Below are 19,943 nucleotides of genomic sequence, written 5' to 3' on the forward strand. Positions count from 1 at the left end.
AATGACTCTGATTAACCCCAAATAAAGTTCAGACATTTACTCCGTTGCATCCTCCAGCAAAAGCCAGGGTTCACAGAGAGCTTACAAAGCATCAAAGGGATCTCATTGTTGAGGGGGATCAGTCAGGAGAAGGGGACAAAAACATTTCCACGGCATTAGATATACCATGGAGCACAGTGAAGACCGTCATCAAGAAGTGGAGAAAATATGGGACAACAGTGACGCTACCGAGAACTGGACGTCCCTCCAAAATTGATGAAAAGACGACGAAAACTGGTCAGGGAGGCTGCCGAGAGGCCTACAGCAACACTGAAGGAGCTGCAGGAATTTCTGGCAAGTACCGGTTGTGTACTACATGTGACAACAATCTCCCATATTCTCCATATGTCTGGACTATGGGGTAGGGTCAAAGAAAAACATCCAGGCCCGGTTAAATTTCGCAAAAAAAATACATCAACTCTCCCAAAAGCATGTGGGAAAATGTGTTATGGTCTGATGAAACCAAGGTTGAACACTGCACATCACCAAAAGAACCCCATACCCACGGTGAAGCATGGTGGTGGCAGCATCATATTTTGGGGTTGTTTTTCTTCAGCTGGAACAGGGGCTTTAGTCGAGGTGGAGGGAATTATGAACAGTTCTAAATACCAGTCAATTTTGGCCCAAAACCTTCAGGTGTCTGCTAGAAAGCTGAAGATGAAGAGGAATTTCATCTTTCAGCATGACAATGACCCCAAAAAAGTTTTGGAACGGCCCAGCCAGAGCCCAGAACTAAATCCAATTGAAACTCTGTGGGGTGACCTGAAGAGGGCTGTGCACAAGAGATTCCCTCACAATCGGACAGATTTGGAGCTCTTTTGCAAGGAAGAGTGGGCAAATATTGCCAAGTCTAGATGTGGCAGGCTGATAGACTCCGACCCAAAAAGACTGAATGCTGTAATTAAATCAAAAGCTGCTTCAACAAAGTATTAGTTTAAGGGTGTGCATACTTATGCAACCAGCTTGTTGTGCGTTTTTTATTTTTTATGTTTTTCCCCCGAACAGATTTGTTTGTTTTTCAATTGAATTGTACAGGTTATAGGTCACATTAAAGTTGGGGAAAGTTTTGAAATTATTTATCGTGGTCTCATTTTTTTACATCAGAAAAACCGATCATTTTAACAGGGTGTGTAGACTTTTTATATCCACTGTACCAAGCACTGCTTATGGGAACTGATTGAAATGGCAATCAATATTGATTAAGCAGTTTAATTTCAGGTGTTAACATGTAATTATGGAGGCTTTAAAAAATTGTTTGGAACAGATGGCAGTTTAAAAAAAAAAAACATTATTCTGCTTATTATTCTGCATCGTGTTGTGGTTGTAGGTTTGTGTCCCGCTGGTCATTTCTCTGCTGATGGTTTCCAGCCGTGCCAGCCGTGTCCACTAGGGACCTTCCAGTCGGAGCGTGGGCGTGTACTCTGCTTCCCCTGTGGAGGAGCGCTCATGACCAAACACACCGGAAGCACCTCTTTCAGAGACTGTGAAGCCAAGGGTAACACGTTCAACACGGCATTTTTCGATTCGTTTCACTTTTTTTCAGCTTTGTCTTAATCCATTATAACTCAGGATGTGAATCGCATTCTTTCAGACAATACAATACACACCTCGATACACGTAACAATTCCATATGCCGTACTTCAGTTCACTACTGATCAGGGCTGTGTTTCCTGAAAGCCTTTTAAGGCCAAGAGAGTCTTAAATTACCTCTTAAGACCCATCTCCAAGCTAATGTGGTTTTCCTGAATAACATCGTTGCCCAAGTAGTCCTTAAGTTTGCTCTGAGTTTACTAGAAACCCGGCCCCAGGGTGTAACAATGAAATGAGCGGGCACGGGAAACATAGCTTTTTAGACTTTTCCTTAACTCACTCGTAACAAGGAGTCGAAAGAGAAACAGGATGAAGAGCGTCTTTGCAACGCGCCTCCCCGATGTACAGTGGTGCTTAAAAATTTGTGAAACCTTTAGAATTTTCTATATTTCTGCATAAATATGACCTAAAACATCATCAGATTTTCACACAAGTCCTAAAAGTGGATAAAGAGAACCCAGTTAAACAAATGAGACAAAAATATTATACTTGGTCATTTATTTATTGAGGAAAATGATCCAATATTACATATCTGTGAGTGGCAAAAGTATGTGAACCTTTGCTTTCAGTATCTGGTGTGACCCCCTTGTGCAGCAGTAACTACAACTAAACGTTTGCGGTAACTGTTGATCAGTCCTGCACACCGGCTTGGAGGAATTTTAGCCCGTTCCTCCGTGCAGAACAGCTTCAACTCTGGGATGTTGGTGGGTTTCCTCACATAAACTGCTCGCTTCAGGTCCTTCCACAACATTTCGATTGGATTAAGGTCAGAACTTTGACTTGGCCATTCCAAAACATTCACTTTATTCTTCTTTAACCATTCTTTGGTAGAACGACTTGTGTGCTTAGGGTCGTTGTCTTGCTGCATGACCCACCTTCTCTTGAGATTCAGTTCATGGACAGATGTCCTGACATTTTCCTTTAGAATTTGCTGGTATAATTCAGAATTCATTGTTCCATCAATGATGGCAAGCCGTCCTGGCCCAGATGCAGCAAAACAGGCCCAAACCATGATACTACCACCACCATGTTTCACAGATGGGATAAGGTTCTTATGCTGGAATGCAGTGTTTTCCTTTCTCTAAACATAACGCTTCTCATTTAAACCAAAAAGTTCTATTTTGGTCTCATCTGTCCACAAAACATTTTTCCAATAGCCTTCTGGCTTGTCCATGTGATCTTTAGCAAACTGCAGACGAGCAGCAATGTTCTTTTTGGAGAGCAGTGGCTTTCTCCTTGCAACCCTGCCATGCACACCATTGTTGTTCAGTGTTCTCCTGATGGTGGACTCATGAGCATTAACATTAGCCAGTGTGAGAGAGGCCTTCAGTTGCTTAGAATTTACCCTGGGGTCCTTTGTGACCTTGCCGACTATTACATGTCTTGCTCTTGGAGTGATCTTTGTTGGTCGACCACTCCTGGGGAGGGTAACAATGGTCTTGAATTTCCTCCATTTGTACACAATCTGTCTGACTGTGGATTGGTGGAGTCCAAACTCTTTAGAGATGGTTTTGTAACCTTTTCCAGCCTGATGAGCATCAGCAACGCTTTTTCTGAGGTCCTCAGAAATCTCCTTTGTTCGTGCCATGATACACTTCCACAAACATGTGTTGTGAAGATCAGACTTTGATAGATCCCTGTTCTTTAAATAAAACAGGGTGCCCACTCACACCTGATTGTCATCCCATTGATTGAAAACACCTGACTCTAATTTCACCTTCAAATTAACTGCTGATCCTAGAGGTTCACATACTTTTGCCACTCACAGATATGTAATATTGGATCATTTTCCTCAATAAATAAATGACCAAGTATAATATTTTTGTCTCATTTGTTTAACTGGGTTCTCTTTATCTACTTTTAGGACTTGTGTGAAAATCTGATGATGTTTTAGGTCATATTTATGCAGAAATATAGAAAATTCTAAAGGGTTCACAAACTTTCAAGCACCACTGTAGGCATTAGTAGCCACTAAATCCAGGTGATAAGGTCACATGGCGTTCATTTTTAACCAAAATCTAATGAAATATAAAGCATTTAAAACAAGATAATATATTGTATCATGTGGAAGCATTACATATATACGGTAGTGTGGTAATTAATTGATGAAACTATTTTACATTTTTGGGCAATATTTTTTTTTATTCCAAGCATGTTTTTTTTAATTAAATGAACAATCACTCACACAAAACAATGAGCAAATAATAAACTAAATAATGAAGTAAACGTTTTCTCTGTGCTCGCTCATTTTACTGTTACCCAAACATGCAGTCGGGGTTATGGGTATTTCAACTCTTATCCACAATGCCAAGTTGGGAAATTCAATAATCCCTCGCCTAATGGAGTTAAATTTGATGAAAATGTGGCAATATCACTGACATTCCGATATCCATACGTGATTCCAGAATATATTGAAATATATCATCATGTTTTACGTATATTTATTGAATCATTAACTCGATGTACTTGCAATGTACAAGAAAAATAATTGAACACCAGCCGCAGATTCAACACCAGTCTCTGCCCACTGATTGTGAGAGTCCCTCGGATGTGCGCGCGCATCCTGTGTATTCGTCGGCGAGCGAGTCGCTCTTTGTTGAGAGAGTGATCCGGGTTTCTATTAAATTCAGAACAAACTAAAGGACTACTTGGGCTACGATGTTATTCGGGAAAACCACGTTAGCTTGGAGATGGATCTTAGGAGGCAATTAAAGACACTCTTGGCCTTAAGAGGTTTTCGGGAAACCCAGCCCTGTTTAGTTAAACTGAAAGTTTTCCATCATGGAAGAACCTTCAGGATAGACAGAGAGATTTTTTTTGAGAGAGTGAAAAAAAGAGGCTAGTGATGGACAAACACTTTTTATTCTCTCCACATTCAATGGATATGAGCAATTGCGCACTTTGATTGGCTACTCTACTACTAGGATATCAGCTCATATACTGTGAATAGAGAAAAACAAAATGGCGGCCTGTGTTACTGAACCAACCGAGGATGAAATAAAAACTCTACTCGAAAAAATAACTCAAAAAAAAGCAACAAAATATGGAATGAAAGTATTTGATCATAAGAATGCATCTTTTTTATTTTTCAAGAATTATTATTATTATTATCATCGCATTTTTCACAAACTGATCCTGTCATTTCGCTGGTTTGTTTGCATTCTTCACCTTTAAGCATTAAAATTAGTTGAATTTTTTAGACTGGTTCAAAAGCTCAAAGAAGTTTGAAAATTATCGAGCTGAAATGTCCAAGGAAGAATTAAATAAATGTCTAAAGCTGTTCTATACCTCAATAACACGACAGCAAGACGGCACTTTCTACAAAAAAAACAACACTAAAGTCAATTCATGCCGCCATCGATAGGTTTCTAGGAAGTCCGACTAAGTGGAAATTATTTTGTTGGATGTTTTGTATAAAGGTTTTTTTTTATTATTATTTAGGCCATCCTTAAAAAAAATCCGTTTCCTGTCCACTGGGTGAGCAAAAAAATTTTCAGTCGGGAGGGAGGGATTTTTTTTATATATATATATGGATGGATAAGAAATCGCAATGCTGTGTTTGCTTTTTCTTTCAGTACTTTTTTATTACAAAAGCAGACACATTTAATAAAATATGACGGTTTAATCAACTGAAACTTGTACAAAAACTTTAAGTTAGCATTTTAAATGCTGACTGCAACATTTCCAAAACTTTTACAAAGGTACTTAAAATGTCCGACACACGGACTTTTTGTAGTTCTAAATCGAGCGTTAGGCCGAGTTCGGATGAAATTACACTATTAAAATGATCACTGAATGATTTGTTTTTCTGAATCTTTACTATTTTGTTGTTCGCTAGAATACCATTTTGTGATTTCACACTTAAGCAAATGTTTGAAAACTCCAGATCGCCTTCCTTCATGGTGGCTGCCATTTTTTTGTGCCGCACGGCGCATGCGCAGAGCTGATCCAGTTCTATATTCTGCACGGAACGCAGGGCTTTCCACAAGCGCCGGCTGCCGGCCATACAGCCGACTACTTTAATGACTATTATTTTTGTAGCCCACAGGCTCTAAATATTAATTTTCGATTTTAATAAAATTAAATGTTTATCTAACGGACTGACAATAATGTCAAACTGAACTGCACTCATTTAAGTTGTGATTCGCGCTGTTTGTACCGATAATAACCACAAATTCCCCGCCGACTTCGTTGATCAAGGGAGAGTAACTCATCCATGGCCCCGACATGCAGTGTGTGTGTGCGCGCACTCGGCGGAGGCAGTAGTTTGTCGGAGGGAACAGAAGCAGAGATAACGCTTATTTTGTCTCCGGTAAACCAGTCTTCTCTCGTTCAATTACGTGCTGGCATCAAAAGACACCGTTGGTTGTAAATGAAACCAAACTGAGTGGTTGGAGTGTATTTTCATACACAAATGGAGAAATGTTGGCTGAGTGTGTAATTGTGTCGCCCCACTGCAGACCGTTGTCGTTGTTAATTCATAGCATGCTCAGCTGCGTGAATGTGTCATGCACTGAAAATAAGAGATTTACAAGCCAGGAACGCCTCATGATGCAATATGCAAGAAAAGAAAGAAGATTTACTGCCATTTTACTTTGTATTTGAGTAAAGTGAATAAATAAATGGTTTATTGAAAATACATTTAATCCTGGGAACTGCGTGCACAGGAGTTTATTTTGTGTTTACTTCCCCCCCCCCCCCCCCCCCCCCCCCCCCCCGGCTACTTATTTGTCATGGCTGGCTAGTATGAGCCTTAGTGGAAAGCCCTGGGAATGCGTAAATGTCAAGTTCGATTTTAGATTTACGAACCCCAAAAAAATGTCGAAAAACCGGCGTTAAACAAAAAAAATTTAAACCGCACAAACGCCACTCACTCGGCCGGTGGACCGGAAACAGAACATTTTTTAATAATGGCCTTATTTATTGAATTTGCTCAAAATAAAAATGCTCTGTTTCTCAAAATCCAGTGAATGTGGATAGAATAAAACAGTTATTCCACTCAATCTCATTGTACATGGATTATAGCAGACTTGGTGCTACGCGCCTCGTTGGCTAACGGCTCATGTACGGCTTGATTTCGTGGAATAACTGTTAAATCACTGCAGTGACATGCTTGATAACAGAAATAGACTGTTTTGTGGAAGTTCAACAAAATGTAACATCTGGAACAATACAACAAAATGTAACCGAACCATTTTTATCCATTTGTATTTTTTTTCTGTTCAAACTAGATCTTGGCTCGTAGATCAATGTGAGCTCGTACCATAGACCTTTTTACCTTTATCACCTTTTTTGTTGGATGAGGTTATATATTCACCTCCATTTGCTCGTTTGTTTGTTCCCAAAGTAACTAAAAAAAATAATAAACACATTTTGAGCAAATTTTGAACAAAAGTGAGCTGTGGGTCGAGGAACAATTGATTAGATTTTAATTCAAATCCAAATACACATGTAAACATAATAAACGTCTGGAGATTCTAATAAGTGACTTGGCGGAGGTTTGCACTCTCCCGAGTGCCCTTCTTGTTTTTTAATGATTTTAATAAAGTTTTCTCTTCACCCTTAACTACATCCAGTTTCTCTATATTGTTGTTCTCTAAAACCACTTAAAAAAAAAATCAAGGTCATTGTGTTGGAGCAAAGCAACGATCGTGATGTATTACTGTGTGTTCGTGCGCACGGATCAAAATATATACGGTAGCAAGAAAAATTGCGAAGTAGCTAAGTAAGGAATCAAACATGACGGAGCATGTTATTATAGGAAAGTAATCAATGATGGCCCGATTCAAATCAGAGTTACTGTTACCACTTAAAGAGCTTTTCTTTATTTTCCTCTAACAGAGCATTCTCTCCACATTATTCTATCCACATTCACTGGATATGAGCAATCGTGCACTCTGATTGGCTACTCTACTACTAGGATAACAGCTCATATACCATGAGTAGAGAAAAACAAAATGGCGGAGCGTGTTGCTGAAGCAACCGAGGACGAAATAAAAACTCTTCGAAAACAGAACCCCAAAAAATACAAAAAAGAGCAACAAAATATGGAATAAAAGTATTTGATGATAAGAACGTATCTTTTTAAAAAATTGTCAATAATAATTATTATTATTGTTATTATTATCGCATTTTTCACAAATTGCTCCTGTCATTTCGCCGGTTTGTTTACATTCTAAGCAGAAATTATTTTGTCGGACGTTTTGCATGAAGTTTTTTTTTTTTTAATCAAATTTGCAAAAAATAAAAATAAAAATGCTCTGTTTCTCAAAATCCAGTGAATGTGAATAGAATAAAACAGTTATTCCACTCAATCTCGTCGTGCATGGCTTATAGTCGCGATCAGCTCATGTACAACTCGATTTCATGGAATAACTGTTAAATATTTTCCTTAAATGTTTTGTTAAATGTTTCCTAATCCTTTCTGAACATTATTATGTTACTGCCTTGCGGCTACACTATTCTGTTTGTTTATGACGATGTTTTGATTATTGCATTTTTTATTTAAAATTTTTATTTTTATATCTTCTTTATTGTTCAGAATAAAGTAATCAATAAAAAACAATAAAATAAAATATTCCTCTTTTACCAGAGCAATTCAGCAACAATTACAATTTGTCAGTAATTGAAGGAGGACATGGGGTACTTTTTATCCGTTTATAATTACATGAATGAATTCATTCTTGTCGTCATCATCATACACATCATTATTTGCTGTCTGTATCCTCCTCTTTATCGTCTTACACACTTTTATGCCATGTATGACACTGATAGAAAGAGAGAGAGAAAATCATGTGCCTATATGTGTGTGTGTGTGTGTGTGTGTGTGTGTGAGCAGTGCATTGTTCTTCGGGACACTACTACAACTCCAGCACACACCGTTGTATCCGCTGTCCTGTTGGTACTTATCAGTCTGAGTTTGGGCAGAATTACTGCGCCACCTGCCCCGGAAACACCACCACTGACTTCGATGGAGCTACAAACGTCACGCAGTGCAAGAGTAAGGCAATCTGATGGAGGGGGAAAAAACCCAACAACAAAAAACCTTGATAAAACTCTCACAAGAATAATGAAAGAAATGCGGTTTGTAGCAAGTGTGCTTTGCTTTTGTGCTTGGAAGTTTTGGCACCCTTGATTAAAATAAGCAGGACTTCATGTACAGTAGATATAAAGTCTACACACCCCGTTAAAATGATCGTTTTTTCTGATGTAAAAAAATGAGACCATGATAAATAATTTCAAAACTTTTCCCGCCGTTAATGTGACCTATAACCTGTACAATTCATTTGAAAAACAACTAATCAATCTGTTCGGGGGAAAAACATAAAAAATTAAAAACGTGCAATAATCTGGTTGCATAAGTGTGCACACCCTTAAACTAATACCATACTTTGTTGAAGCACCTTTTGATTTAATTACAGCATTCAGTCTTTTTGGGTTCACACCTGCCGCCAATTAAAATGACTCTGATTAACCCCAAATAAAGTTCAGACATTTACTCAGTTGCATCCTCCAGCAAAAGCCAGGGTTCACAGAGAGCTTACAAAGCATCAGAGGGATCTCAATGTTGAAAGGGATCAGTCAGGAGAAGGGGACAAAAACATTTCCACGGCATTAGATATACCATGGAGCACAGTGAAGACCGTCACCAGGAAGTGGAGAAAATATGCGACAGCAGTGACATTACCGAGAACTGGATGTCCCTCCAAAATTAATGACAAGACAAGACGAAAGCTGGTCAGGGAGGCTGCTGAGAGGCCTACAGCAACACTGAAGGAGCTGCAGGAATTTCTGGCAAGTACTGGTTGTGTACTACATGTGACAGCAATCTCCCGTATTCTCCAAATGTCTGGACTAGGAGGTAGGGTCAAAGAAAAACATCCAGGCCCGGCTAAATTTTGCAAAAAAAAATACATCAACTCTCTCAAAAGCATGTGGGAAAATGTGTTATGGTCTGATGAAACCAAGGTTGAACTTTTTGGCCACAATTCCAAAAGGTATGTTTGGCGCAAAAACAGCACTGCACATCACCAAAAGAACCCCATACCCACGGTGAAGCATGGTGGTGGCAGCATCATGTTTTGGGGTTGTTTTCTTTCAGCTGGAACAGGGGCTTTAGTCAAGGTGGAGGGAATTATGAACAGTTCTAAATACCAGTCAATTTTGGCCCAAAACCTTCAGGTGTCTCCTAGAAAGATGAAGATGAAGAGGAATTTCATCTTTCAGCATGACAATGACCCCAAAAAATGTTTTGGAACGGCCCAGCCAGAGCCCAGACCTAAATCCAATTGAAACTCTGTGGGGTGACCTGAAGAGGGCTGTGCACAAGACACGCCCTCGCAATCTGACAGATTTGGAGCGATTTTGCAAGGAAGAGTGGGCAAATATTGCCAAGTCTAGCTGTGGCAGGCTGATAGACTCCGACCCAAAAAGACTGAATGCTGTAATTAAATCAAAAGGTGCTTCAACAAAGTATTAGTTTAAGGGTGTGCACACTTATGCAACCAGCTTATTGTGCGTTTTTTATTTTTTGTTTTTCCCCCGAACAGATTTGTTTGTTTTTCAATTGAATTGTACAGGTTATAGGTCACATTAAAGGTGGGGAAAGTTTTGAAATTACAGGTAGTCGTCGACTTACGACTGCGTTTGGTTACGACTGACCGGTCGTAAACCGATCTGGTCGTAAGTCGGCCGATGTTAAATGAACGTAAGTATATTGTGATGTGTAATGATATTGTAATCATCTTAAAGTCTTATTTTATCAACATTTTCTTATTTCATTACCTTGGCTCATTATTTGGTTTAAGTCAAACACTGCATACTACACTGCGTACAGTACAATTCGTTTAATATGTGCAAAACAAAAAATACGAAATACAGGTGTGAAAAATAGAAAACATTTTAGTTTGAAACATCCCAAAATACAAATGTAAAACATAGCAAAATACAAAATTTAGTGACTGCTGGCATCACTGGTGCTCGGCTGTGGGTCGTCTACGTCATCATCAGCTGTTGCAGCACTCGGGCTGGCGGGAGCATTTGCTCGTTTCATAAACCAGGAGCTGGGGCGGAAACTGTACGACGGAGTGCGCAAGAGACTGCGTGTGTGCCTGGAGCTGGGGCGGAAACTGTACGACGGAGTGCGCAAGGGAGCGCGAGAGAGACTGCGCATGTGCCTGGAGCTGGGACGGAAACTATTGTACACGGCGAGAGGCGCTGCCGGGAGCTGGGGCGGAAACTGTCGTACGCTCAGCTAGCTCAGCTGGGAAACACTTGCCAGTCATAACCAGACGGTCGTAAAGTCGATCGGTCATAAGTCGCATAGGTCATAAGTCGACGACTACCTGTATTTATCGTGGTCTCATTTTTTTACATCAGAAAAAACGATAATTTTAACGGGGTGTGTACACTTTTTATATCCACTGTATAAATGCACTGATTTTGAGCTTGAACTTATAGGAATGTCATAAATGTTCTTCATTTACATTTAAAATTTACTGTTAAATTAAAATTAAATTTAAATGTAATTATATTTTCTCTTAAACCCAGGTTATAAAATGATCAGCATTCCTACAATTACATTTTCTTGAATTTTTTAATGGCTTATAAAACTTTTTTGTTTGTTTGTTTTGACCTTGATTGTGTTTGAGTTCTGTTGTTTTCCACATTTTGGTGGACAAAGACAACAGGATTTAATGTGTTCAGCCTCTTATTGACACCTCAGTTAAACGATAAAGCGAGCAAAATTTCTAGAAACTGAGAGCAATTGAAAAAAAATAATCAGAATGACAGTTTGCATTTATGTTAAATATTCTTTGTGACTGTCAATAATTTTGCCCTAAAAAACAAACTTTTCTTTTGGAAAACGTGCATTGTTTCTCCAAAGATTTATTTTATACAATCATATTTCTATATTCTATTGAAGGGTGCTAATAATTTTAGATTTGACCATGTTTGTTTGAGTGTGGATATTTTTGTCTACTTTACATGCTGTACATACTGTACATGACCAAACTGGTTTCCTATCTATAGATCAAATGTGTGGGGGTGAGCTGGGGGATTTTATGGGCTATATTGAGTCCCCGAACTACCCTGGAGATTATCCGTCAAACGTGGACTGTGTGTGGACCATCAACCCTCCCAACAAGAGGCGGATCCTCATTGTGGTGCCCGAGATTTTCCTCCCTATCGAGGATGAGTGTGGGGACGTACTGGTTATGAGGAAAAGCTGTACGTTTAGCACTTGATTTGTGTATCTAACTGTTTATAAGCCCTGAAGGCAAATTTTCTATGATCAAAATTCTATTTATCTCATTTTATTAAATTTCGGAATGCATTTTTGATCGCTATTTTGTCGCTGCTATAGCAAGTTCTGAGTGTTTGAAATATGCTGTCATATATCAGTCCATATGTCAAAGCGACGGCCGTAAACGAGATTCGTTGAGACCTGTGCGAGACATCGTAGGACGGAAGTAAAACGTACAGCGGAAATCAAAGCGACCAACATCTGCCAACGTCGTCAAAAGACGCGCACGCCCTCTTTCGAACGCTGACGTGATCAAGCCGGAAGTTTTGTTTGTTTTGATAGCAATCAGGAAAGTTTGAAAAAAGTCAGCAGTAATCGTCATTTAAACTCGTTTTTGTGCAATATTTCGTTTGGAAAACAGTTTTCAAAATCGCGGCGCTGACACCTGGCTGACACTTCACGTTTCGAAGTCTCGCACAAGTCTCGTGAAGATCGCGCGGATAAGCGACGCCTGCCATGGACCAAACGAACTAAATTCAACACGGCTAAAAACCGAACAGGCCGATAAGTATAATATTTAATTGCGATTAGTTGCCAATACGAGTCACGATATAAGGTTACTAAAACCGAAAACGTAACTGAATAACACGTTAATTAAGAAATAAAGTAAGTTTAAAAATGACTTCAGTTCCCCTTTAACAAATTACATAAACCTACATAAACATTCATAAAGACTTATTCTCAGGATCACATCATTTTACAAGCCCGCTTGGCAAGCAACATCTCGGTATCACCATCACGTGACTCCAAAGTGAAAAACGGTCAGAACAGAGTGTCATAACCTTATGTCAGCCTTTTGCCAAACGAAATGTCAACATCGATACTGACACTAAGGAGTGTGTACGTATACAGGGAGTGCAGAATTATTAGGCAAGTTGTATTTTTGAGGATTAGTTTTATTATTGAAAAACAACTATGTTCTTGATGAACCCAAAAGACTCATAAATATCAAAGCTGAGTATTTTTGGAAGTTGGAGTAGGGCTTTCTTAGTTTTAGCTATCTTAGGAGGATATCTGTGTGTGCAGGTGACTATAACTGTGCATAATTATTAGGCAACTTAACAAAAAACAAACATATACCCATTTCACTCATTTATTTTCACCAGGGAAACCAATATAACAACTCAACATTCACTAATATACATTGCTGGCATTCAAAAAAAAAAAAAAAAACAAATCAGTGACTAATATAGCCGCCTTTCTTTACAAGGACACTCAAAAGCCTGCCATCCATGGATTCGGTCAGTGTTTTGATCTGTTTGCGATCAACATTGCGTGCAGCAGCAACCACAGCCTCCCAGACACTGTTCAGAGATGTGTACTGTTTCCCCTCCTTGTAGATCTCACATTTGATGAGGGACCACAGGTTTTCTATGGGGTTCAGATCAGGTGAACAAGGAGGCCACGTCATTAATCTTTCTTCCTTTAGACCCTTTCTGGCCAGCCATGCTGTGGAGTACTTGGATGCGTGTGATGGAGCATTGTCCTGCATGAAAATCATGTTTTTCTTGAAGGATGCTGACTTCTTCCTGTACCACTGCTTGAAGAAGGTGTCTTCCAAAAACTGACAATAGGACTGGGAGTTGAGCTTGACGCCATCCTCAACCCGAAAAGGTCCCACAAGCTCATCTTTGATGATACCAGCCCATACCAGTACCCCACCTCCACCTTGCTGGCGTCTGAGTCGGACTGGAGCTCTCTGCCCTTTGCTGATCCAGCCACGAGCCCATCCATCTGGCCCATCAAGACTCACTCTCATTTCATCTGTCCATAAGACCTTAGAAAAATCAGTCTTGTGATACTTCTTGGCCCAGTCTTGACGTTTCATCTTGTGTGTCTTGTTCAGTGGTGGTCGTTTTTCAGCCTTTGTTACCTTGGCCGTGTCCCTGAGTATTGCACACCTTGTGCTTTTTGACACTCCAGTGATGTTGCAGCTCTGAAATATGGCAAAACTGGTGGCGAGTGGCATCTTGGCAGCTTCACGCTTGACTTTCCTCAGTTCACGGGCAGTTAGTTTGCGCCTTTTTTTTTCAACGCGCTTCTTGCGACCCTGTTGACTATTTTGAATGAAGCGCTTGATTGTTCGATGGTCACACTTCAAAAGCTGGGCAATTTTAAGAGTGCTCCATCCCTTTGCAATATATGTCACTATTTTTGACTTTTCTGAGTCCATCAAATCCCTCTTCTGACCCATTTTGCCAAAGGAAAGGAAGTTGCCTAATAATTTTGCACACCTGATATAGGGTGTTGATGTCATTAGACCACACCCCTTTTCATTACAGAGATGCACATCACCTGGTATGCTTAATTGGTAGGAGGCTTTCAAGCCTATGCAGCTTGGAGTAGGCCAACATGCATAGAGAGGGTAATGTGGTCAACATACTCATTTGCCTAATAATTCTGCACTCCCTGTAATAGCTGACAACTGTTGGAATATGACTTTATAAATATTTATGTACAGTAGGTTTCTGTCATGTTATGTGTGGGTTTCATTTGGCTTGATAGCATGCAATAATGTTAGTGTATCGCTTATCCTGCGTGTATTACGTCACTCTACCTAATGGAGAATAAGCGTTGAATATGGTTTACGATATTGCATGGTTGTAAAGCCATGATGACGTCACACGTCAGAGACGTAAAACTTCTGTGCTAGCGAATGACTGGGACAATTTGTAAATAAACATGGCTGCCAGGTTCGCTTCGTCGGAGCTGATGCAAATATGTGATGAGAAAGTTTTCTGTTGCGCATGCGCACAAGCACTTCTGTGCTCGCCAGGAAAGAGAAAGACGCACTGAACGCTCGAAAGGCTCCCAAAACTTCATTAGATATTCTTCATGCATATTTACAAGCAGCAGTGAACCGTTACTATTAGAGCTGGGACTTGAGCTCAGCCAAAACTTAGCCAGACACCAAAAAAAGCGACACGGTAAAGGATTTTGTAAGGGATTAGCATCAGGCTGACAGGTCGCTCTGTTCTGTGTAGCTGTCAATGTTGATTTTAAAAGTAACTCAGTAAATTACACAGGGAAATGAATCCTTAAGTCTGAGTGAAAAATACTGTAGCGAGCGTGCAGCGTGGAAGAAGAGTCTGGAGACGGAAATCTTAGTTTCTCGGTTGTTAGCTTGTAGCTCTTGATAGACAGCACTGGCTTGACCACTTTATTAGCATTCGCTAACACTCCTGATGAATGCTACACCGGCTGGAAGGTGACTTCACTGCTGCGCTGACGGTGCCGACTCGTGGTTAAGCTCACTTTGGCCTTCGAGGATGCTGATATGTTTGAGCCTTCTATGAACACCTAGAAGGCCCTGACGGTTCCCCTCTGTTTACAAGAGAAAAACATACAGACATTGAAAAACTGGAAAAGAGAATGTGTGTATATAATAATAATAGCCCTGTGATGACCTGGCGACTTGTCCAGGGTGTACCCCGCCTTTCGCCCGTAGTCAGCTGGGATAGGCTCCAGCTTGCCTGCGACCCTGTAGAAGGATAAAGCGGCTAGAGATAATGAGATGATAATAATAACAATAATAATAATAATAATAATATTGGCTGGCTTTTTTTCCTGGTCTATCAGATATATTCCATTCAGCTACTCGTCTTTGACTCATTCAATATCATGCTCGCTGAATGGAATATATCTGATATACCACGAAAAAAAGCCAGCCAATATTATTTAAATATTTGTTATTTAGTATATTATTGTGTCATTATAAAATATTTATTATAGAATATTTAGTTTGTATGTATTTATGTTATTTGGTTTTGGTTTGTTATTATTGTTAGGATTTATTTTTAATTTTTTTAGGTTCGTAATGATTCACAAGTTGATTTGATTCATGGTATTGGGTTCACGATTCGATTTTTTCCCATGATATTTTTGAAAAAAAAAGAAGAAGAAAACTTTATTAACAAAAAGAGCAACATTTATTTTCCTGTTCATCAAATTAGATATTCCTTTTGTTAAATGATAAAAAACCCTTTGTTTCATTTTCTTAATAACCAACAATAATTATTAACCCACATTTGTAACAGTTGGTGCAAAATATAATCGCCTATTAACTAAAACATTCCTTTTATTAAAATGAAAAAACATAACAACAAATAGGGCTTTTCTTAATAAAATTTACGAATATTTGTACTCCCTTCATTTGCTTCTCTTTTCTTGATCTTTCAGCTGTCTGTAAAAAGAGAGCTCTGATTTCTCGTTAAATCTGTTTGGACAGTCAATCACACAGCAGCTCGTTCCCATTATAGACCTGGTTTTTTGTGTGCTTTCACTACACTAGAGCTGTGTTACTTCTGCCTAGGGTGAAGTCACGTGCATTCCTGTTATTATACGTTAACAAACAATGCAATTATGTCAAGGAAAAACGAAGAGATTACGCAGCTTGATAATAACGACGATTCATTTTTTTCATCGATTCAAATCATCACAAATTGGTATCGTGATTTATCATCATGATATACTGTTACACGCCGATTTTTATTATTTACTCTTTGATATTTAGCATTTATTTACATTATTTAATATTCATTATGATGAATTTTTTATAAGATTTATCCTTTATTTTCTAATATTTGTTGCTTAGTATTTATTTAAGTTATGTAGCATTTGTTATTTAGTATTCATTTGTTATTCATTTGACTCGGTCACCTCCTCGTTCCTTTTCCTCAGCCCAGCCCACATCCATAACCACCTATGAGACGTGTCAGACGTACGAGAGGCCAATCGCATTCACCTCCCGCTCCCGCAAACTCTGGATCCAGTTCAAGTCCAATGAGGGCAACAGTGGCAAAGGCTTTCAAGTTCCCTACGTCACCTACGATGGTCAGACTTCTCCTCTCCCCATCTTTAATATCACTGTTATTATCAGACAAGCAGGAGTTTTTTATGTTGTAGGTTGAAAGATTCTGAAACCCTGCTAGTTTGACTCGAATCATCCAGATCCTTACTTACTAACCCCCACGTTCCACAATCCGACCAGCACATCTGTACACAAATAAACCACGTACCTATAAACTGAGAGCAATTTAAAAATGTAAAAATAATTAGCTTTGTTTTACATTGGCAATTTGTGTTTATTTATAATATTATTTGAGAGAATCAATCATTTTGCCCCAAAGAGGAAAACAAAACAACTATTATTAACAACAGTTCTTATATTTTTTTTTTTGGGGGGGGGAATGTATGTACAGTGGTGCTTGAAAGTTTGTGAACCCTTTAGAATTTTCTATATTTCTGCATAAATATGACCTAAAACATCATCAGATTTTCACACAAGTCCTTAAAGTAGATAAAGAGAACCCAGTTAAACAAATGAGACAAAAATATTATAGTTGGTCATTTATTTATTGAGGAAAATGATCCAATATTACATATCTGTGAGTGGCAAAAGTATGTGAACCTTTACTTTCAGTATCTGGTGTGACCCCCTTGTGCAGCAATAACTGCAACTAAACATTTCTGGTAACTGTTGATCAGTCCTGCACACCGGCTTGGCAGTGACTTTCTCCTTGCAACCCTGCCATGCACACCATTGTTGTTCAGTGTTCTCCTGATGGTGGACTCATGAACATTAACATTAGCCAATGTGAGAGAGGCCTTCAGTTGCTTAGAAGTTACACTGGGGTCCTTTGTGACCTCGCCGACTATTACATGCCTTGCTCTTGGAGTGATCTTTGTTGGTCGACCACTCCTGGGGAGGGTAACAATGGTCTTGAATTTCCTCCATTTGTACACAATCTGTCTGACTGTGGATTGGTGGAATCCAAACTCTTTAGAGATGGTTTTGTAACCTTTTCCAGCCTGATGAGCATCAACAATGCTTTTTCTGAGGTCCTCAGAAATCTCCTTTGTTCGTGCCATGATACACTTCCACAAACATGTGTTGTGAAGATCAGACTTTGATAGATCCCTGTTCTTTAAATAAAACAGGGTGCCCACTCACACCTGATTGTCATCCCATTGATTGAGAACACCTGACTCTAATTTCACCTTCAAATTAACTGCTAATCCTAGAGGTTCACATACTTTTGCCACTCACAGATATGTAATATTGGATCATTTTCCTCAATAAATAAATGACCAAGTATAATATTTTTGTCTCATTTGTTTAACTGGGTTCTCTTTATCTACTTTTAGGAGTTGTGTGAAAATCTGATGATGTTTTAGGTCATATTTATGCAGAAATATAGAAAATTCTAAAGGGTTCACAATCTTTCAAGCACCACTGTAGGTTAAGAACATGCATCAGACACTCGATATAATTTTGCTTTCTTTGCTGAGTGAAATCAATAATAGGTAAACAGTCTTTTGACATGCTTATGTTTTGTGCATGTGGTAGAGGATTACCAGCAGCTCATCGAGGACATTGTTCGAGATGGTCGACTCTACGCATCAGAGAATCACCAGGAGATATTAAAAGTAAGAACTCGGATTCCTTCAACTATCATCATGCAGTTTTGACACGAACGTAATAAACAGATTACCAGCTTTCCGTATTTAAACTACAGAATTTTGTTGGAAGTTGAAACCCAAGGACTACAGTAAGTACGGAATAAAATACTTGGGCACATGCTGCTTTAGGAAAATAATCAACAATGGGCCGGTGTGATGATGCAGAGTTACTGTTATCCTGAAGTGTTTTATTATTCTCATACCACAGCAATTTTTCCAACAATTCCTGATTTTTATTTTGTAAAGAATGAAGAACGATACATTGTACTTTTTATGCCGTTAATGTTATGGAACGTTACGAAAAGAATTTAATCAATTACGTTATAGCAGCGGGGCGGCACGGTGGTGTAGTGGTTAGCGCTGTCGCCTCACAGCAAGAAGGTCCTGGGTTCGAGCCCCGGGGCCGGCGAGGGCCTTTCTGTGTGGAGTTTGCATGTTCTCCCCGTGTCCGCGTGGGTTTCCTCCGGGTGCTCCGGTTTCCCCCACAGTCCAAAGACATGCAGGTTAGGTTAACTGGTGACTCTAAATTGAGCGTAGGTGTGAATGTGAGTGTGAATGGTTGTCTGTGTCTATGTGTCAGCCCTGTGATGACCTGGCGACTTGTCCAGGATGTACCCCGCCTTTCGCCCGTAGTCAGCTGGGATAGGCTCCAGCTTGCCTGCGACCCTGTAGAAGGATAAAGCGACTAGAGATAATGAATGAATGAGATGAGACGTTATAACAGCGAGAACCAGAAGTTCCCTCACCAGGCTCTCTTTTCTCCTCTGTTAGGTCAGGTTAACAAGACCAAAAAATTTCGCTTGTCTTGTTACAACCCCGATTCCAAAAAAGTTGGGACAAAGTACAAATTGTAAATAAAAACGGAATGCAATAATTTACAAATCTCAAAAACTGATATTGTATTCACAATAGAACATAGACAACATATCAAATGTCAAAAGTGAGACATTTTGAAATTTCATGCCAAATATTGGCTCATTTGAAATTTCATGACGGCAACACATCTCAAAAAAGTTGGGACAGGGGCAATAAGAGGCTGGAAAAGTTAAAGGTACAAAAAAGGAACAGCTGGAGGACCAAACTGCAACTCATTAGGTCAATTGGCAAGAGGTCATTAACATGACTGGGTATAACATGACAATGCCAAACCACATACTGCATCAATTACAGCATCATGGCTGTGTAGAAGAAGGGTCCGGGTACTGAACTGGCCAGGCTGCAGTCCAGATCTTTCACCCATAGAAAACATTTGGCGCATCATAAAACGGAAGATACGACAAAAAACACCTAAGACAGTTGAGCAACTAGAATCCTACATTAGACAAGAATGGGTTAACATTCCTATCCCTAAACTTGAGCAACTTGTCTCCTCAGTCCCCAGACGTTTACAGACTGTTGTAAAGAGAAAAGGGGATGTCTCACAGTGGGAAACATGGCTTTGTCCCAACTTTTTTGAGATGTGTTGTTGTCATGAAATGTAAAATCACCTAATTTTTCTCTTTAAATGATACATTTTCTCAGTTTAAACATTTGATATGTCATCTAT

General features: G+C 39.3%; 1 protein-coding gene across 2 annotated transcripts in view; it reads left to right on the top strand.

Moving 5' to 3' along the window:
* The window catches only part of scube1 (signal peptide, CUB domain, EGF-like 1), a 217,979-nt gene that overhangs the window by 191,384 nt on the left and 6,652 nt on the right, over window positions 1-19,943 (top strand). For both annotated transcript variants that reach the window (XM_060903404.1, XM_060903403.1), the window contains 5 exons: window positions 1,367-1,534; window positions 8,468-8,629; window positions 11,662-11,859; window positions 16,616-16,768; window positions 18,285-18,364. In XM_060903404.1, coding sequence (XP_060759387.1) covers window positions 1,367-1,534; window positions 8,468-8,629; window positions 11,662-11,859; window positions 16,616-16,768; window positions 18,285-18,364 — 761 coding nt within the window. The remainder of the gene's footprint in view (window positions 1-1,366; window positions 1,535-8,467; window positions 8,630-11,661; window positions 11,860-16,615; window positions 16,769-18,284; window positions 18,365-19,943) is intronic.

The sequence above is a fragment of the Neoarius graeffei genome, chromosome 21, assembly GCF_027579695.1.
Source record: "Neoarius graeffei isolate fNeoGra1 chromosome 21, fNeoGra1.pri, whole genome shotgun sequence".
In the NCBI taxonomy this organism is placed as follows: Eukaryota; Metazoa; Chordata; class Actinopteri; order Siluriformes; family Ariidae; genus Neoarius; species Neoarius graeffei.